Raw genomic sequence first — 21,987 nt, 5'->3', positions numbered from 1 at the left:
GCACAAATGAACCTTTCCACAGAAAAGAAAATCATGGACTTGGAGAACAGACTTGTGGATCCTAAGGGGGAGGGGGAGGGAGTGGGATGGACTGGGATTTGGGGGTTAATAGATGCCAACTATTACTTTTGGAATGGATAAGCAATGCGATCCTGCTGTACAGTGCTGGGAACTATATCTGGTCACTTACGATGGGGCAGGAAGGGGGATAATGTGAGAAAAAGAATGTATATATGTACGTGTGACTAAGTCACCTTGCTGTATAGCAGAAAATTGACAGAACACTGTAAAGCAGCTATAATGGAAATAATAAAAATCATTTAAAATTAAAAAATTAAATAAAGAAATAATTTGTGAGGATGTGGATGAGAGGAGGATACGGAAGGGAACTGAAGAGATAAAAAGAAGGAAGTGTTCCTCCTTATTAATTCAGAATTAAAATATGGGAAGAAGCATTTGGGATACAATATAAGGACTTCACTATTTTACTCACTGTTTTATACTGAATTAATTAACATGCTATAAAATATCTAGGACATACCTCTTGGAATTTGACAGACTAAAGACAGTTAATGTAGAAGTTACATATTTTAATTTTTACTGTCTTTGTTTTTTACTGATTTCCTGGAGAACTAGAATCAGTGCATTAGATTAGGAATCTGAAACTCAAGAGGTTTGAATCCTGACTCCTGCACTTCTCAAGTGTGTGACTCTGGTTCAGTTACTACATTGAGGTTTACGTCCCTTTTGGCGAAAGATGCGAAGTCCACCCATTTCCGAGGTGCTATGCGGTTTGAATGAAATAACCTATGTACAGTGGCTGCGTCACAGTAAGTACCTCAGAAATACCTCCTTTAAAAAGAATAACTTCTTCTTTGGTGAAAACAAATGGGCACACTCTATCTTAGGAGTTGTCTTGTTTTTAAACACACCGAAATTTTAAGGTAGTTTATATGACCCTAGAAGGAGGGTCTTCAGAGCGATGGTTCTCAAAGTCTGGCTCAAGGAGCCCCTACATTAAAATCACCATGGTGACTAGTTAAACATGCACATTTCTGCCCCTCTTCCAAAACTTCTGGAAAGCAGGGCTTGGGCAAGCACATTTCAGAAAGCTCTCAGGCAATGTTTTGGCAGGCTAACATTTAAGGACTGTATTACAGAATCGTATTTGTCTTGGCTTAATGAAATAAAACCCACCATTTACCAACATCTTCTCCGGAAGCTTAAGATGGTTGTCCAAGCTACCAAATTAATTTCATACTTTTCAGCCAAAGATTATTATTTTAAAAAGAATTTTAAAAAATTATAGTTGATTTACAACATTGTGCCAATTTCTGCTGTACTGCAAAGTGACCCAGTCATTCGTGTATACATACATATATACACATATACATATGTATATATACACACACATTCCCTTTCTTATATTATCTTCCATCATGGTCTACCACAGGTGACTGGATATAGTTCCCTGTGCTACACAGCAGGACCTCATTGCTTATCCATTCTAAATGTAATGGTTTGCATCTACTCACCCCAAATGCCCAGTTCATTCCATTCCTTCCCCCTGCAACTAAAGATTATTAAAAAGTGCTATTTGACTGTGAAGAGAAAGGATTCACAGAGAAAAACTATAATCCAGACCTGATTTCTAAATATAACGTCTAGTTCCATTAGGCTGTTTCAGTTAAAATTGAATAAAATGAAAATTTCAAGGAGTTCCCATTGTGGCTCCACAGATGATGAACCCAACCAGTGTCTACGAGGATGTGGGTCTGATCCCTGGGCTCACTAGTGGGTTAAGGATCTGGCATTGCCATGAGCTGTGGTGTAGGTCACAGACATGGCTCGGATCCCATGTTGCTGTGGCTGTGGTGTAGGCTGGCAGCTGTTCCCTAGCCTGGGAACGTCCATATGCACAGCTATGCCAGTCCCCCTGCCCCTGAAAAAAAGCAAAAAAAGCAAAAAAAAAAAAAAAATTTCTTCAGTTGCACTAGCCACATTTCAAGTGCTCCATAGCCGTGTGTGGCATACTGGATGGTGCAGGATAAACATTCTATCATCACAGACACTTATACTGGACAGTGTTGATCTCTAGAACACTATTTCCCAACTTGCCTCTAGGATACTATATTTTCAATTAACCAGATGCATGTGGTACAGAAAAATGTACACTCGTTACTTTGTCAGAAACAAATGCACAGAGGATGTGCAGTGCTGCCTGCCTCTTCTGCAACCCTTCCTCCCATCCCTTCAAATCAACTACTTACAGCCCTTTTGCCTTGTTGCCTCTTTAACCCTTCATCAATTGCATGCTAGCTTGTAATTCAGTGGTTTCCTTTATGTACCTTCTCCACAAAAGGCAACTTCCACCGGAGGACCGTGCTGATGGGGAGGCTCCAGCTGAATAAAATTTCCCCAGACTGCACAGGGTTAACTACGTCGCTTTGCTAGGCTGAGCTCCTGGGAGGGTGAGAATCTCATGGTCCTTCCTCTGAGAACTTCATTCTCTACTGGTTCACCTCTCCCCGCACCTTCCAGATGGTTCTCCTGGTAACCCTTCCCTTTTCCCCTGTTGGTGTCTGTCTGTTGCAGGTGTAGGTATTTGGTGCTGTGGGAGGAATCAGGTAGCACCATCCTAAACTCACTTTTTTTTTTTTTTTTTTTTTGCTTTTTAGGGCTATACCCATGACATATGGAAGTTTCCAGGCAAGGAGTCCAATTGGAGCTGTAGGCCCTGGCCCGTGCCACAGCAAGGCCAGATCTGAGCTGCATCTGTAACCTACACCACAGCAACGCGGGATCCTTAACCCACGGAGCAAGACCAAGGATCAAACCAGTGTCCTCATGGATACTAGTCAGGTTTGCTTCCTCTGAGCCACGACAGGAATTCTCCTAAAATCACCTTTCTTTGTGATTATTTTCTACCTCAATACCTGCTATCAGAGAATTTGGAAAACACAGAAAATTTGAAGAAACCCCCCCAAATCCAACTATAATCTCACCACCCAGATAAAAGCTCTGTTGACATTCCGGTGTTCATCTGTCTTTTTTCTATGTGATGCTAATTCAGACCATGGTTTACATTTATAAATATTCACTTAACACTGTACTACGAAACTTTTCCTTTAACAGTATAGTCTTTGAAGGCAAACTTCCTTAACACGGATGTCCCATAATCTACTTGACCATTGCCCTCATGTTAAAATTGATCCCAGTTTTTCAGAAGAAACATTGTGGCAAGTATCAATGAATATGTATCTATATCTATGTATCTATATCTGTGTATATAAATCTGTATATATATATATATAATGCATCTCTTTGAGGAGTGAGAAAAAAGTGCAAAAGGAATTTACAGTGAAAGGGAATTAATGTGTACTTGATAACAGTTCCAAACTGTCTTCTAGAAAGGTTGTAGCAATTTATACACACACATATACAGGCAATGTGAGTGTCCCACCTCACCTTTTCTAAACCTGGGTATTCACGTAAAAATATCCATACTAATTTGCTAGAAAAAATGCTATATAAATTGTAGTTTTTTGGTATTCCTTCAATTATTGAGGCTTAGCATTTTTCATGCATATTTGGGCATCTCTATTGTTTCTTTTCTGAACAACATGTCCTTTGTCTGCTTGTTAAATTGAGGGTGGCTTCTCCTTTGCATTTGGGGCATTCTTCCAATAGTTTTACGAAGCCTGATCTGGGGTTCTTTGATGGAGTATCTGCTCTTATCAAAGTGTCCCTTGGGGGCACGCCCACTTCTCCCCTCACCTTTCAGCTCCCTGTGTTCTCAGGTTGTTCATCTCTTTTCCTATCAGACTTCGATCTAATGCCACCTAAGGCAGTCTGTTCCACTCTAGTGTGAAATCATCTGATCATTCAGTGCAATGTTCATTTATGGTTCATCTCTACTTATACCGTGAAAGGGCACAGCTTTTGTCAAAGACGTCTGAAGCATCAGACAGGAAATAATAGTGGGAGACCTCTGGGAGGGGAGAACCTCAGACACCACCCTGCCAGCCTGCTTCGTCCGCCCGTGAGACCAGTTCTAGAGTCCCAGGGCTGTCACCGCAATAAGTGGGCTAAATTCCAGGACTGGCGACTACTTGCCTCATCCTTGGAGATAAGGCAAACATAAGAGAACATGAATGTGAAAGAATAAGGTCTTACTGGAAGATAGAGTTATTTTTAAAAGGACAACAATTTTAAGGAAAGCCAAAATTCATGATAAACCCCCAAACCAAAAGTTGCTGCCAAAGAGTATTCACAATTTGCTCATAACTTTTCTTAAAATTTGAACTTTCCTTGCACTTATTTATTTATTTATTTGCTGTGCTAGTCGCATGTGGATGTTCCCAGGCTGGGAATCGAACCTGTGCCACAGCTGCAACAGTACTGCATCCTTAACCCACTGTGCCACCAGGGAACTCCTCTTGCATCTGTTTTTGTTTTTGTTTTGCTTTTTAGGCCCGCACCCAAGGCATATGGAGGTTCCCAGGTCAGGGGGCTGAATCAGAGTTGCAGCTGCTGGCCTACACCACAGCCGCAGCAATGCGGGATCCAAGCTGCATCTGGGACCTACACCATAGCTCAAGGCAACACTGGATCCTTAACCCACTGAGCGAGGCCAGGGATGGAACCCGCATTCTCATGGATATTAGGTGGGTACATTACCACTGAACCTCAACAGGAACTCCTTGCATGTGTTTTTAAATCTACTGTTTCTCATTTAAGTATTTAGAAACATGAGGCAGATATTTCTAAAAATTCTCGGTGGAAAATAATTTGATTTCAAAAGGTAAATGAAGAATACCTTACCTTTGAAACTAGAAGTGAAATGATTTCTTTTACGGTGTTGTCAATCAAATCATCTATTTTGGAATGGTACTGCTGCTAGATATGAAAAGACAATGATGTGTTAGTTGAGGTGGACACAAAACTTGTCTTAAGTCATAAATGTTTTTAAAGCTACTAGTTATGACATATCAGATTTACATAAAGTGACCATTTTGCACATTAGAAGCAGAACAAAACCTTGAAAACGATCCACCCAATCAACACTTTTTGCATTGTGGTTTGAAAATTTTCCCATGTGCGCTGCTGAGTTAAGCAGCTAATGGGGTTATTATATAGGTGAATTGAGTTCTCACTCTTATTCAGGCAGAGGAATGTGAAGGATACTTTTTGTCTTCTCCTCTATAATTAAGGTGGCCGTGTATTTTTCTAAAGGGTTGGTTTAGCCGGAGAAGCAAAAAGACTAGAAAAGGGTTTAATTAATACAGCAGTTCATGTCTGACAACTCTCATTCATAAGTTATTCTAAATGTGCTCTAGAAATAAAATGAGCTCCCAATTGTTCCCTCTGAAAAGACCTTTTTGTCAGCGCAGGGAGCTGCAGTTTATACAATTCTTACAATATGCTCAAGCAAGGGCAAAATTAAAATTTCATCAACAAAGGTGATAGATGGTAACAAATTAATAGGCCATAAAAGGTATAATGAAACGGCACTCACTCCCCATAGTCTGATTACTGCCTCCTCATGAAAAAGACGCCTAAAGTAAATACAAAAAAGATGCATTTAAAATAAACCTGAAAGACTCTTTTTTTGCTTTCTTCAGAGAATACTAGAGAGTCCCATTCTTAAAGTAGCAGCTTTGGCTTCGATGGCGTGCGAAGGCACATTCATTTAAACAGTAATTCTTCCTTTAGAAGCATTTATCTGACGGCTGATTGTCCCCAATAGCCACTTCACAGAAAATGTGACTTGTAAAGACTAACCCTATCTTGATGGTTCAAGGCTTCTTGGAACAGCTAACATAATGCATAGAGTAAAAGTACTCAGGTCAGTATAAACATTAGACCAACTTAACAGCTGCTGGTTGAATGGTTTCCAAAGATGTAAGTTTTTGAAAGCTATTTTTTCCTTCTGAAAACATGTCTCAAAGTTTCCACACAGAACAAAACATCGACTTAGGTCTGCTTTGGAATACTCAGGAATGAGTTCTCTCCCCCAGCCACCACCTACCTGCATAAATAATGAAGAAAGAAGGTGTAATTTTGGATCTTGTGAATTATTTTCTTTTCCTGCTTCTGTGTGTGTGTGTGTATCCTCAAATATTTCTCTTTGCCCTAAATTTCATTTTTTAACTCAAAAATAATGAAAGGCCATCAGAAGGTTAGAAGATATAAAATAGTGGAGCTTCTACTATTTTAAACTGTTAAACTTTTGGGTTGGGCTGATACTGGCAATTCTTCAAATCAAGAGATGAGCCACCAAAGTGGTCATTTATAGCCTTTCAATGAAAGGCAGGGAAAGCCACAGAGCCTAGGAGCCATCAAAGTCTCTTATAATATACACCATCAGACTGTTTTTTCATAACTGAGCTACTAGCCAAAAGTAGAGAGGGAGGGAAGGGGAGAGGGATGGAAAGGGAGAGAGATTAGGAAGCGAAGAAGAAAGAAAAGTGTGCATCTTGAATATGTTATCCAGGGGCAAATCCAAATAGTATAAAAGTCGCTAGGCTTTTATACTATGAGATTCTGCTGGTGTAAATTGACGTGGTTAGCTCTGATTTATACTAATATGAAATCTAAAAGCTGTTGGGGACGTCCAGGGTCTGCTCGGGCTGCATGGTTGGCAGAGGTGGTCTAGGAGCACTGTGGGTGGAAATGGGGAGGTGGCCTCAGAAGTCACATTTTACATATCTATTCTGCAAAGAGAATACCCCAGAAATGCCACAAATAGATAAGAGAAAATGATGGAGAAGTCGTCACTCATTAGGGTATCCAGGTAGCTTCCAAAGACAGGTACGCACACACATGACGAGATCAAAACAGAGAGGAACAGAATTTATCTGGAAACATTCACATTTCCTAAGCTAAAACGGATAGGTTTTTCATTTAGATTAGCAGACCAAAGTTTTGCTAAAAATCTGCCAAGTTTTTGTCTGCAACAATAAAAGCCTGTAAAATTCCCATCAGAATATTTCCAGTTTGATCAATGATCCTACATGCCAGAATTTTGGTACTTTCCAGATCACTCAGACTCTCCCCACAGCTGCCCTCAAAAGTAACCATTCCTTGGTGCCTTGCTTCTCTAGTAGAGGACTCTGAGCTTGGATTAAGACAACCCTTGAGGAGTTTTTACTTCGTGGAGCCCAGGGAATTCAGATCAGGCATGGCTCTGAGATCCTGGTCCCCTACACTGGGGTAAATATCCACGTTTCACTTGACTGTTCGCATGTGGACATGCAAGAAATGGAGACGAAGCAAATGCCAGCGCAATCCAGCCTCCTTAAAAGACTTTGGTCCTTCTGTTGGGATGAGTTTAAAGGAACTGGATTGTTAGTTCTGGAAATGGAAGTATTTTACTGCAGTTGAGCACAAACCCCACATAAGGACGACCTCCCCCCACCCTGCAACCTGCTCCATTAAAGTGCTTTCATCCTCAGCGGATGGACCATGAGATACAGTGGTTCTGACAGCACAGGACTGCCTAAGGCCTGTGCAGTCATCTGCTTTTCTACAGGGATGGATAACAAGGATGTCTAAACACTGGTGGTTTCCTGATCTCAACATCTGTCCCTGAGGGACTGGCCTGAGATTGCTGACTCATTACACGCAGCTGTCACAAGAGCAGATCATTCACTCACTAATCACTCCATTAAATGCTGTTCTGGGCTGTGGCCAAGGGTGTCTGCATCATTCTGTGCCATATAAGAACACAGAATCTTCATTTAGGAGCCCAGAAGGGGCTCCACTGTGGGTAAGGAGTTGGGAAGGTTTTATCCCAGCAATGATAACATAACAAGTTTACTAGAGATTCTACAGCGGTAATTCCCTTACATACATAGAGTATACAGTTTATATTTTTATAAAGTTCCAAACTGTATAACAATCTAGCTTTTTCAGCAACTTTATTTGCAGCTTGCTAGAAAAGGGGGACCCCTGGCTCACCTATGCATGCAATGTTTTCACTCCTCTGCAACAATTCCAAGACTTGAGCATGTACAGAGAGGAAAAGCCTGTGCAATTATGTGGGTATATTTACTGGAGATTAAAAGCAAAGTATTAAATACTTTTTTTGCACTGAAATTCTCATTTACTACTTTTCAGGGTTGCTAATGGGTTTTACACCTGCACATTCTGAACTACGTTAATTGTGTGAAAGTTGTGGGGAACTAATTGTCTCTGGTGAGAAGGTACAGGTGCAGACATAATGAACAGTAGCAGATTACTCTTCAAAGCCATCCACCTATTAATGTAAAGCATCATTTGACAATGCAACAATGTTTTGTCATTTGTGTGGGTGCTGCTTTTCTTTTAAAGTACCGAAATGAATTGTTTCTTACAGGGAAGGACTTTTAAAGCAGTGACAAAGAAAAAAAAAATCAGTCTGTTCATTCAACAAATATTTACTAAGTGCCTATTGTGTATCAGATATTGCAATGTATATAACAGTAAGAACAAACGGATAAATCCAGTATTAATGGGAGAGGCAAGAGGATTCTATAAACCTGATGAGAAATGGCTGTGTGTATACAGAGACTTAAGGCAATATTCTCAGGCAGATGATCAAAGGCTTACATCTGGCTATTGAAAAGCAAGAGAAAGTGGTTATGAGCTACTGATATCCAAGCCAGCTGCCTACTCATTCAGATGATTAGAGTTAATCAATCGTGTTGTAAGAGATCAGAGAGTGATAATTACTGAACACTCTATATAACATGTATCAGTTGCTTACTGTATCTGTAAGGTTGTACACTGTGGTATCAGAAATACATCTTTTGTATAGCACAGGGAACTAGTTCCAGTCACTTGTGATAGGACACGATGGAAGATAATATGAGAAAGAAAATGTATATATATGCATGACTGGGGTCCCTTTGCTGTACAGCAGAAATTGACAGAACATTGTAAATCAACTATAATAATAAAAGGGAAAAAAAGAAATATATCTTTCCCTTCTGAATTGCTCCAAGAATGAAATACATGCACACACACATATATTATGGCCAAAGAGCTAATATCTATCTCTGGGTTAAGTAAGTTTGTTCACAAATAGCAGGCCTTCTCAGCCTCTTTTGCAGTTATCTAGGTCCTTCTGCTTGGGTGAGAATTATTAGCCTAGTGAAGAGTTAGTTCTGAGTTTACTCCCAAGTGTCAACTGTAAGAATTGTAAGACTTAACATATCCATAAAGAACAAAAACGTTTGACTTATGAAAAACCAACCCATCAGTCAATGAATTAAATCTAGTCAATCCTGTAGGCCCAAAGGGTTTTCAAACTGTGTTCCTCTGAGTTTCCGGGTGCTACCTCAAGACAATCTTATGCTGGGGAGGGGGACCCACCTCTTCTCTGCCTCTGCTGACAGGTACACCCTAGACTAGGAATGGGAGGAGAGGCTGTTATCACAGTGTGGGCATGTCCCCCATTGCAACCCCCAACTGAGTGATTCTGTATGAAGTGACCTTACAGTGTGTGGCCTCCTGGTCCTCAAATTTAGAGGTTACTCTGATGTATACTATTTGTCAGCTAAAGCCCCAAACTCTAAATTCTTCTGGTATTAGTAAAAGTATATACTACAGATATATGCATTTGAAAATATTAGCAATCACTCTGCTTCTGAATTTATTCAGACTTTAAAGGAGGGTGAATACATTAGGTTTGAAATAATTTTATCTTTAAAATTAAGAGTAGTTTGTTGATTCTGCAGCTTAATAGGGAAGAAACATTCCCCTTGGCATTATTTAATATTTAAGTATTTACATGTGGGTTTTTTGGTTTTTTTGTTTGTTTGTTTTTTGTCTTTTTAGGGCTGCACCTGTGGCAAACGGAGGTTCCTAGCCTAGGGGCTGAATCGGAACAACAGCTGTCAGCCTACAGTACAGCAATGCCAGATTCGAGCCACATCTGTGACCTATACCTCAGCTCACAGCAGCACTGGATCCTTAACCCACTGACTGAAGTCAGGGATCAAACTTGCATCCTCATGGATACTACTCAGGTTCTTGAACTACTGAGCCACGAGGGAAACTCCTACATGTGTTTTAATGTGTCTTTGGGTATTGCTACGTAGTGTGTTAGGCATATATACAGAAACCAAAAACCTGAAAATGAATGAATTACCCAAAATAAATTTGAACAGATGAAAATAAAAATGCAGACTTACAAAAATAATAATTCAAGTGAAAACGTGCTTTAAAAAAAAAAAAATGAAACTTACCCACTGACTACCAAACTGGATCATGCCATGGGAAAAAAAAAAAGACGATGAAGGAGAACATAAGGGAAAAATAGAGATGATAAAACGTAATTACAATGGGAAAAGATAAAATGAAATATACAACTTAAACAGAAAATCTAAGAAAAAGAGATTCATTTTCACCCAATAGTCACTCTCAACAAAAATAAATCGTGGGGTAAAATAAACCGTATTTCTGAACATAGAACCAAACAAAATAGAAATCAAATTGAAACAAATCAAATAAATGGGAGTATTTATTAAAAAAAAAAAAAAAGAAGCAAAGCCCAAATCTTAAGTACTTTCTACTTGATCTTTAAAAAATGGAAACTTTTGTGTAAATAAAATAATTCATGGGCTATTTCTATGGCCTGTTCTTTGGATGCAAAGTCCGGATACTCTATATTTGTATAAACAAAGCAAGCAGCTTCCTAGTTTTCTCATTTGCTTGTAAGAAGCAAGGTTTATGTAAATATACAACACCTAAGCTGTTAAAAGGTCTATCTGAAATTCAACGGCTACTTGTAGAATTTTAGGCAGTCTTCATATATTAAAAAAGACGACATTACCATGAGCAAAGGATAAAGGGATATTCCATTATTATAGTAAAGCAAAGATGAAACAGTTTTAAGACAGGAACCTGGTCTTTTTAATCTAATCAAGTGAGAGACTTCTAGAAATAGCATCCTCCTCTGCCAGGGCACCCTGTGCTGCATTTCCACATGCGACATTCGATCCACCTACCTCCTGTCCTGCATCCAGGGCACAGAGTTTGGTGCTTTGCTTTTTGGCATCAACTAATACATTAAACATTGTACACACGGAAGCTGGGATGCGCAAGTCAGTCGTTTTGCTTGCCTTTTGCAGCTTGAGTTCGAATGCAGTTCTTGTTCTATTCATTAAAACATGAATTCAGAGTAAGAAATTCTGACATATGTCCCACCTGTTTTGTAAAAGTGAAATCAACACGACAAGATGCTAATTTAAAACATGCAAATAGGGATTGTGGCATTGCCTGGGAGCTAGGAGGCGGGATGCTCTTCTTTTCAGGTGTCTTGTATGAAAGATCAGACTGTGATATTTTATATTAAACAGAGCTTTTGCACTTGCTCAGACAGCATCTCTACCCAAATGAAGCTACCTGGTACATCTAGTCTGTACTTTTAAGTGAAAAACCTTGTAGTTTCACTGAACTACCTGAATGAATATCCAAGTAGAAAAATCACTTGCTTCCCTATATTAAAGCAGAACAAATCCTCTGTGTGAGGTTTACCAAATCAAAAGGACAAATCTGGAAAACTCTAAAACACAGGATAAATGGGTAACAAAGAATGCGTAATTTTTTTTTTTTTTTTTTGGCTTTTTTAGTGGCATATGGAAGTTCCCAGTCTAGGGGTGAAATTGGAACTGCAGCTGCCGGCCAACACACCACAGCCACAGCAATGCGAGATCCGAGCTGCACCGCAGTTCACAGCAACGCTGGATCCTTAACCCACTGAGCAGGGCCAGGATGGAACCCTCATCCTCATGGATATTAGTCAGGGTTCTTAACCCGCTGAGCCACAACAGGAATTCCAGAACGTGTAATTCTTTTATGTCACTTAGTTTCTCTTTCAAATACCTAAAGTTGCATGTAGGTTTTTTGTGTGTGTGTGTCTTTTTAGGGCCACACCCATGGCATATGGAGGTTCCTAGGCTAGGGGTCAAATTGGAGCTGTAGCTGCAGCCTACACCTCAGCCACAGCAATGCTGGATCTGAGCCTCGTCTGCGACCTATACCACAGCTCACGGCAACACCAGATGCTAAATACACTGAGTGAGGCTGGGATTGAACCTTCGTCCTCATGGATGCTAGTCAGATTCATTTCTGCTGAGCCACAATGGGGAACTCCTTTTTCTTTTCTTTCTTTCTTTTTTTTTTTTTTAAAGAAACTGCATAACAGGTGATTTGGAAACGGTTTTGCTAAAGTATCCAAGGAAAATCCCACAGATCTTATACATCAGTCAGAGATGATGAACATGATTTTTTAAAAAACATTAAATAACCTACTTCATGGCCTTTCTTTAGGAAGCTGTTAAGCATTATTCTAAAAACAGGATTTTTCTTGCTTTCAAGAATTCAGAACTACTCAATTGCTACAACTAATATTTGTTATTCTAGTACGCTGCCCGCATTGGTGCTGTAAATACCTTGAACAAGGACAATGGGGAAAACAATGCTCATCAGGATTCAATGCTGATTTTCTAAGAACTATTAAAAAATGAATGTACATGTGGAAGAATCCCAAGCCTTATCACTTATTTCTGGTGAAGTTCTGAAGAATGAAAATGGATACTTGGAACTCACCTGATGGAGACAAAGAATACCAGAAAACATGCCATTTGGCAGCACACAGACACAGTACGTAATGCACAAAGTATTTAACAGACTGCTTCCATATGTCTTGGGAAGTATTGACTTGGGAATTTAAAGCACAGTATTCCCAGAGAGATGACAATAAGCACAACAGAAAGGATTAATATGGTAAAGGTGCTACTGATGAGGGCAATGGTTAAGAGACCTGAAAAACAGTAGCAGGCCAATTTTATCAATTACATGGGCCCCCAGAATTTAGGGCAAAGGACCTCATGTCCTTCAAATTTTGGAAAAGGAGTACATGCACATGGAAACCTTTCGTGTGACAGTTATATAAAAGGTACTTGGTAAAATGTGGTATTTGGGGAGCTGGCATAGGAAGCAGCAACTTGAAAAATACACGTCTACCTTTTGACACAGGCCTCAATCATATCACTGGCCATTAGTTTAAGTCTTTGCTCTAAGTGATGGGCAAATTCTTGTTCTGGCCAGTGTAGATCAAAGACAAACATTTGCAGTGCATCAAGCTTCCAAAAAAGGTCTTCCGATGTTGCTGAGCCATTGCTACAAGAAAAAGGAAACATGAAGAACATTGTGAACGCTCACGGTCAGCTACGCGGGTCCCCAGCCATTGTTTTTTCTTTTCTGTATCAACTGCCATCGGTGAAAAAATAAAAAAAATACTGCATAACAACCTCTAATGGTCAAGATTATCTTTGTTCAGTCTTATAATTTTTCCTTTTCACTTCTTAATAAGGCAAGGCAAGGAGAACAACATAGAAACAGTTGTAAAGTTTCACATAAAGGGGTAAAATGGATAATGATTCTTTAAGGGAAAGAAATCAAATTACATACATAAGGGCAAACATCTTAAATGTTTTGTTTTTTTAAGCCAATCTCTAGGATAAAGATAAAATACATTATTTCCTCCTAGAAATTTAGAAAAGTATGTTTTGTACAAGAAAACCCATATGACAGCAACTAGGAGCTCTACATAACTCAAGCATATGTGGCCTCTGTCACCTTGATGGCCTCTGTTTGTCTACAGGTGTGTGGCCTCCAGGGATTTCTTTCTTTTTTTATTTTTATTTTTTGCTTTTTAGGGCCACACCCCCAGCAAATGGAAGTTCCCAGGCTAGGGGTCCAATCAGAGCTACAGCTGCAGGCCTACACCACAGCCACAGCAATGCTGGATCTGAGCCACGTCTGCAGCCTACACCACGGCTCACCGCCACGCCAGATCCTTAACCCACTGAGAGAAGCCAGGACTGAACCCACAACCTCATGGTTGCTAGTTGGGTTCGTTTCTGCTGTGCCATGACGGGAACTCCCTTCAGGGTTCTAACTTGCTCAACTGCAAGTAAAGGTGAAACAGGTACTGGGAAAGGGATAACAGGCTGGGTAGGGAAGCAAACCTCCCACTTGGAAATGCTTTGTGCCTTTTCTTGCTCATAATTAAACCTAACAGTATGAGGCGTGGCCTAACAGAGAAATGACATTCAAGGTGCTCTCAAGTTGAGCAGCATCACATATCTTAGGGTCCCTTCCATCAACCTAACTGCGGGGCCAAGGTCTGCCATGCACTCACTACTATGGTAAAGTTACTCTAGGGACCAAATGTTTACACCGTGCGTGAAAGCAATTTCTGCCAGAGTAGGTAACACTTGGGTGAAGGGGACTATTACTACTTTCCATTAAGCAAGTACACAGCTTTGCCATAGAGGAAGGAGACAGGAAAACAGGATTTCAAAGTAAAACATTTCCATGTACATGGAAACAATTATAAAAGAGCACAAAAGAAAGAAACCAAAAGCTGCTTTATGATTCATTTCTGCTTAGCTTTCCAACAATTGTTTCACATATACTAACCGAAACTTTATATTTTAGCTTTGTAAAAAATTTTTTTTAAAATAAAATATTTGATCACAAGGGCATGGTCGAGACATTTCATGGAAAATAAAATCCTTTTAAATCACCACACTGTTTAGCTAAATGTATCTTAATTAGCCAGCTTAAAAACAATCACGTCCTGCTCTGGCTAATTAAAAGCTTATTTCTGCCCCCCACCCCCCTCAGCATCTTAGCTCCATTACCAATCTACTTTGCCTTCCTTCTCCCATTCTGCCAGTAATTCCTCCTGATCTTCTTGTCTAGCCAAGACGTCCTCAGAGTTAAATTCTCAAGGGAACAATCATAGCAAAGCAGTGAACATGACCCACAGCACTTTCCTCACTTAATATCTCTGCAGCTTAATATTCAGAGCCCCCCAAGTATCGTTAAACAAAAGAACCAGGCTACCATGCTGACACGGCTGTAAAAAAAAAAAAAAAAAAAAAGTTTGAAAAAAAACCATATTTAATTCTCGCTCTTGCTATTTATATAATAAAAATAAGAGAACAAAATGGTGATGCAATATCTTCTCATACATCTAACAGTGCACAGTTTGGTAGGCTGGAGGAACTCCGTTTCAAGAGAAATTGAATGAAGTACGTTTGCAAAGAAGCAAACGTACTTATAATTTTTTACTTTCGAGAAACGTAGGGAAGAGCACAAAAAAACAATAGCAACAAAAACCACCATTAAAACAAAATCCCAAATAGTAAAGGTAGAATTCTACTAAAAAATGGCCTTTCTCATAATATGTGACAATTCAATCTTTACAGGAAATACAGATATATGTTTTTTCTGTTCTTTGATATTATGGTAAGATTCTGAGCCATACATGTGCTTAATTGGGAATGTAATTAAGATAACGAGTGTTGGTTATAATTAAATCGACAGATAAAAAAATGTAAATAGGGTTTCTCTCAAGCTGGCATGTATAACCTACAATTTTTTTCAGAACTTTTCATTTTAAAATTATCTCCAATCAGTGACCTATTCCTAAAAGTATTATTAACAGATGAAAGAATTATGATGTGAATAAAGGAATCTGAGATAACTTCCTAAAAATGCCAGGAATAAACTTACCTTACTGGTATTCACTTCTAGAGCTAAAAAACCCAGAATGAGGATGTTATATACAGGGAGCAATTTGAAGGAGCAACTCTTAAGGTGATTTATACACTAGTAGGGAGAGATAATATCTTTAAACTCATTGACATTTTGGTATCTCTTCTCTTTATCAGTAGTTTCATTTTTAATTTCTTACATACGTAAAATGGGAAACTTTTCTTGCTATTTCATGCTTTCTAAGAAAAGCTAAAACAACGATGCAAGGACATCGGAACATTATGAGTAACGCTGGCCACCCTGACAAAGAGCCTTATGTTGACAGCCTTGGCAGATAAAGATAATGATGACTAACTTGTAAACCATATTTTTATTTGTCCAGAATGATGGACGTATAAGCTCTTTATTTATAAAGTCACACTCTGTTACAAAGACAGGACATTGCTGTCCTGAAACACAGGTCATTTTAAAAGAAGAAGCTGCCAATAATGAGATTTAGGGTTTAAAGCCAAGAGAGTAATGACCAAAACAAACAAAAAAGCAACCCAGTAAATTTCACAAGGCAGTGCCCATTATATTTTCCTTCATTAAAATCAAGGATGTTAAACAGATGGGACATGAGGAAGAAGGGGAGTAGAATTATAAAACAGTATAGAGAAGTACAAAAAAAAAATCACGAAGTTCATAAATAATTCTTGAGCACATAACAGACACCAATCTACACACCATAATAGCCCAAAGCATTTGCCTGAAAAAGATTCACATGTAACCTAATATCCTAATAATTATTATGAGTAGGGTGATTATATCAAATTTAAAGAAACACTGCAGAACTAATCTGTTTTTTTATCTTTTAAATTTTTTTTTTTGCTTTTGAGGGCCGCTCTTGCAGCATATGGAAGTTCCCAGGCTAGGGGTTGACTCGGAGCTACAGCTGCTGGCCTACGCCACAGCCATGTGGGATCTGAGCTGTTTCTGTGACCTACATCACAGCTCACAGCAATGCTGGATCCTTAACCCATGGAGTGAGGTCAAGGATCAAACCCGCATCTTTATGGAAACTAGTTGGATTCATTTCCACTGCGCCACAATAGGAACTCATATTTTGTAGGTTTTCATTCTTTCTCTTGGTCTCTTCTTCTCTCTTTTTTCAACTGTATGCAGACTGCACCGGGAACAGATCTGACATATGGTAGGACAGGTAGGAAAGACACTGGACAAGTTCTAGCATCAATACATTCTGTGGAAGCACCACATATTAACACAGGAGTGAGGGCTTGGAGTTGAGCAAACCTGGGTTCACTTACTTACTGTGAGACATGGACAAGTTCTGCTTCTTAACTTCTTTGTGACTTAGTGTCCTTAATGGTAAAATGGGGAAAAATGACATTTACCTCACAGGACTATCATAAGACTTAACTGAGATATAGAATTTGGCTCTGTAATTCTCAATAAATGGTTGCTCTTTTTCTTCGAATTATTATTCTATTAGCTGACTTCATAAGAGACTTTGTACAAAGCATTGACTATTACTGAGTTCATTTGATTGCTGGGAGGCTCACACTTTTGAAAACCATACAGTTACGAATAATAATGATGAAGGTGGATGGGAGTAATAATTACAGTTACAGTCACAGTGTAGAGTAGGAGAAGATATCATTTATTGAAAGCCTAGGCTGTGCCAGGCACTTTTTTACAATTTTTTAATTCAATTTATGAATTTATTTATTTTTGCTTTTTCAGGGCCACACCTGCGGCATACGGAAGTTCCCAGGCTAGGGGTCGAATGGGAGCTACAGCTGCAGGCCTACGCCACAGCCATCAGAATGCCACATCTGAGCCGCATCTGCAATCTACACCCCAGCTCATGGCAACACCAGATCCTTAACCTACTGAATGAGGCCAGGAATCGAACCCTTGTCCTCACCGATACCAGTCAGGTTCGTTACTGCTGAGCTATAGCATAACTCCCACAGTTTTATAAAATCCTCACAAAAACATCTTTAAATTAGGTGTCATAACCATTTTAGAGTTGAGGAAACAGGTTAAGAAATATTTAATGGTTAATAAATCAGGATCTAAATTTGGAGCTGCTCGATTTCAAAGCCCATGTCCTTTTCACTTTAGTGAGTCTTGGTAACTGAATCTTTGATAGGTAGGCTCAACACAATGTGCAGTTAATAAATACAGCTTATGATGATATAAAGATTATTTAAAAATAACAAGGTGCAACAGATGATATACGAAAGGACAAAAGAACTTGCTGGTACTGAGAACAAAAGACAGGCTCTTCTCTGCAATCTGAACTCCTGTTTCTTTAAAGACGAAGAAAAAAGTAGAAAAAGATTATGTTCTTGACACTCTTCTTACAACGGTTTTCTACATACACAAGAGGAATTGCGTGGGCAGTAATAAAGCTGGAGCCAACTAAGGATCCTGGACAGACATACTGTTAACCACACAGCTTGTCTGAATATGGAGAACCCTGGTTACATCACTTAGACTAGAGTCCACAGCCTGGGTCACACAATGACCTCAGCCCTGCAGATCACATATGAACGACATGAAACAGGTGAGTATTTTTTTAAAAATGGGTATCATTTATCATCGATATGCTAAGCTTAGCTTGATAGCTGAAAAAGCTCAAACAAATAAAACCAAAACGTCGTATTCCTCAACCAACAATGATAAATGCCATGCAATCTAAACACATCTGCACAGAACACAGCCCAGGCCATGCACCAGCTAACACACCACCAGGAAATAAGTGAGGGATACACACGTGGACTCATATAAAGAAGCCATCCACGAAGGAGTAGAAAAGCTAGGAATCTGTGGAAGATTAAGAGGCAGACTTGGAACTTTTGGAAGAGCTACATTGGGAAGACTGTTGGCGATATTCCTGTAAAGAAACAAACAACGTGGGAAGGGACCACCATAAGCAATAACTACAGATGGCCATGTGTAAAGTCATAAGGTCAGGACAGAAGAGACAGGGGTTCTAGCATCACTGGACAAGATACCTACTTGACAGGCTGCCATGTCTCCTGCTCAAAACCTCTGTGAATCGACTGGGCGATGGAGGACTCCATGAGATCCACGTAGCGGACAACCAAGGGCACAAAGAGTTCTTGCAAGTGTTTATGAAATTTTCCATTACATAAAAGTGCTGAAAGAGTCAAGCAGAAACAGTGTTTGTCAGAGGATAATATCAGGTATTTGGAAAATATGGATGAAAACTTTTCCTGAAGGAGTCTGACACAGAAGTGATAAAAACACAGAGAAAAATGGATCTTGCTTCTCATGCTGGATATCTTATCGTGAAAACTGATCAAGAAGTATAACTGACCTCCCATATGTGGCTGTCAAAACCACAAATAGATTCTATCTCTATAAAACATCCCTGGCAGGCGGTATGTTTTTATTTTCTAAGAGGTTTAGCGCACGAGGCATTTGACCACTTGCTGAAGATTCAAGGGAGCCGCTGAATGCCCTGAAGGCCTTGACTTGGGTAAATACAGCAATTAGAGTTATAATCCCTGTGGTATGCTATATATTGCAGAAGAGCTAAACCTCATCAGTTCTAAGAGATAATGTTTGACTATTTCTAAGAGATACACTAGTTTAAGTCACCAGAAGAGTGACTGTGGCCTTGAAAATGTCTATTTGGCTTCATGCACTTCTTAGTTATTTGCGCGTTTTTTTAGTCATTTGTTTTTCCACATGTGTACTTAAAAACAGCCAGCACATATCACGTGCATTTTCAGTTGTCCATCAGGCTTTAATGACTTGTGCTACAGATCATCCTACCTAAAGCGGTTGCAGAAGCCTGAGAATTTGTGTTATTTGGACAGGACTGCTGGATAGGATGCACTTACCTCCACTAGAATGTGGATGCTTTCTATGCGCAGGTCATAATTTCATTAGGACACAGGTCAGTGCTGGAGACCGAATGTCTGAGTCGCTCCCAAATTCCTACGCTGAAATCCTAACTCCCGACATGATGGTGTTAGGAGATGGGATCTTTGGGAGATGATCAGGTCATGAGGGCTGCGTCCTCAAGATTAGGACTAGGAATCGTATCAGAGAGACCCCAGAGAGATTTCCCCTGACCCTTTCACCATGTGAAGACACAGTGAGAGGATGCCTGGCTGTGAGCCAGGAAATCGAGCTCTGGCCAGACACCAAATCTGCTAGTGCTTTGATCTGAGATGCCCCAGCTTCCAGAACCGTGAGAAATAAAACGTGTTGTTCATAAGCCACCCAGTCTCCGATATTCTGTTGCAGCCGCCTGAACTAAGTAAGACAGGATGTTTCCTGAGCTGCACCGGGAAAGAACAGAGACTCTCTAGGAAAATATTAAGTAATGCTAAGCCATTGTCAACAAAGAATTTGTAATTTTTCAGATGGATGGTACCTATTTTCAAGTGAACATATCCTAAACATATCCCGAAGTCCAGCTGTGACTTCTTTTGTTAACCCTCAAAGCGAAAACGTGTTCATTAAAAAATACACTCTGTGGCTGGGAAAGGGATTTCCGAAGAGATGGTATTTTAATTGAGCCTAAAGGATAGCGGAGCCCTCCGTGGAAGATCTGGAGGGAAGGTTTCCGGGTACAGGGAAGAGCTAGCACAGATGTCCTAAGGAAGGAATGCGAGGGTGTGCTTCTGGAAAAATGAGGACGCCAATGCGGCAGGAGAGGGAGAGAGGGGAAAGAACAGTCCAAGGTGATGTCTAGATGGCAGGGCACTGTGAGAAAGAAGGATTTTATTGGGGACAATGGGACACGTTATTATTGTAACTGTTATTAAGAAGGCGTGACTGGATATGGTTTCTCTGGCTGCTTTGTGGAGATGGGGTAGGCGGTGAAGGGTGGAAGAAGCAGAGAAGGAGGTTAGCACTTAATAAGACCTGCAATAGACCAGATGAAGGATGACTGATGATGGCAGTGGTGGCCTGGCTTAGAGTGGCAGAGGTGGAAGCTGGGGAGAAGCCTCTCAGTAATCTTTATTATTTTTTTAGTGTGATGAAAATGGTTAACGATCCTGGCCTATACAACTGAAAGTTGCCAAAAGAGTAGGTCTCACATGTTGTTACTACACTCCTCCAAAAAAATCACAGGCCTGTGAAAGGAAGGTATGTCAACAAACCTTCTTGCATTAATCACATCGCAATACCTAAGTATATATATCACCACACGGTACACTTTAAACTTACACAGTGTTGTGTGTCAATTATAGCTCAACACTTTTATGAATTTGAAAAGCTGTATATGCTCTAAATTACTAGCACATTTTAATAGCACTGTCTTTATAAAATGTTCAACTAAATATGCTAATTTCCACATAATCTTCTTTGGGGCAAAATACCTCAAAAATCTAAATAATATTTTATGTCTGTCTGTCTGTCTGGACCCATGGCATATGGAAGTTCCCAGGCTAGGGTCAAATCAGAGCTGTAGCTGCTGGCCTGTGCCACAGCCACAGCAACATGGGATCCGAGCGTCTGTGACCTACATCATAGCTCACAGCCACGCCAGATCCTTTAAACCATTGAGCAAGGCCAGGGATCAACCCCACGTCCTCATAGACACCAGTTGGGTATGACACCGCTGAGCCACGATGGGAACTCCCTAAATCGTATTTTAAAACTTGGGCAAAGTATGTGATACTTACCGTGGTGGTATGACTATGAAAATGCACACTTTCACTTCAGTTTAGTGATTCTGAAATTTGTCAGATGGTGGAAAGCTACAGCGGGGTAGAGTAGAGTAGGAAGTAATTCTAAGTACAGAAGTTAATACAACATGATTCCCTCCCATCTCTAATTGATACAGTTTAGCATGTTTTTGTTGTTAAATAATCTTTTCTGGATTATCTATATACTAAAAGGCGTCTCATTAAAGTGAGAATGATAATTATACTTAATGACAAATATCTTATTTAGGAGACTAATGTTATCTTAATGATGCTTTCATTAGCACACTGAAAGGAGCCTTATCTATTCCTGGAGATTCCATCATAAAGCTAGAAGGTATCATAGATCATATAATTCCATTCCTTTTATCAAAGGTCACCTACGTAAGGCCATTAAGCTGAAGTATTCTTATTCGAGTCATCTAAATCACTGTGGTTAAAAAATATTAAAACACACCCCCATCTGCATTTACTGGATTTTCCCTTCAGAACTCTCCTTTTCTTCTTCACCTGCTCCTTCTCTCCTCCTCCTCACTAGCATGTCTGGAGTGTCAAGCACTGTACGAAGGCCTTTGTATGCATGCTTTCATTTAATCATGCCCTCTGTAAGGGAAGCACTATTAATTTTTTAATTTCATCAATAAGGAAACTGAAACACCGATGATTTAGGACATTTGGCTAAGTCCTTTAGTCATTAGAAAGTAGAAGCAGGATTTGATACCAGAGCCCCTCT

General features: G+C 39.7%; 1 protein-coding gene across 30 annotated transcripts in view; it reads right to left on the bottom strand.

Annotated features, from left to right (window-relative positions):
* Positions 1-21,987, bottom strand: part of CADPS2 (calcium dependent secretion activator 2) — a 494,741-nt gene that overhangs the window by 49,540 nt on the left and 423,214 nt on the right. For 11 of the 30 annotated variants that reach the window (XM_021078970.1, XM_013985671.2, XM_013985668.2 and 8 more), the window contains 6 exons: positions 18,586-18,727; positions 18,341-18,460; positions 13,015-13,170; positions 10,995-11,142; positions 10,233-10,247; positions 4,825-4,899 (listed from right to left, as the gene is read on the bottom strand). In XM_021078970.1, the coding sequence (XP_020934629.1) occupies positions 4,825-4,899; positions 10,233-10,247; positions 10,995-11,142; positions 13,015-13,170; positions 18,341-18,460; positions 18,586-18,727 (656 nt within the window). The remainder of the gene's footprint in view (positions 1-4,824; positions 4,900-10,232; positions 10,248-10,994; positions 11,143-13,014; positions 13,171-18,340; positions 18,461-18,585; positions 18,728-21,987) is intronic. The other 19 variants (XM_003134728.4, XM_013985672.2, XM_021078968.1 and 16 more) reach the window with 5 other exon arrangements.

Source organism: Sus scrofa, chromosome 18, assembly GCF_000003025.6.
Source record: "Sus scrofa isolate TJ Tabasco breed Duroc chromosome 18, Sscrofa11.1, whole genome shotgun sequence".
Taxonomy (NCBI): domain Eukaryota; kingdom Metazoa; phylum Chordata; class Mammalia; order Artiodactyla; family Suidae; genus Sus; species Sus scrofa.
The sequence above is the reverse complement of the archived record's forward strand: the minus strand, read 5'-3'. Positions and strand labels throughout refer to the sequence as shown.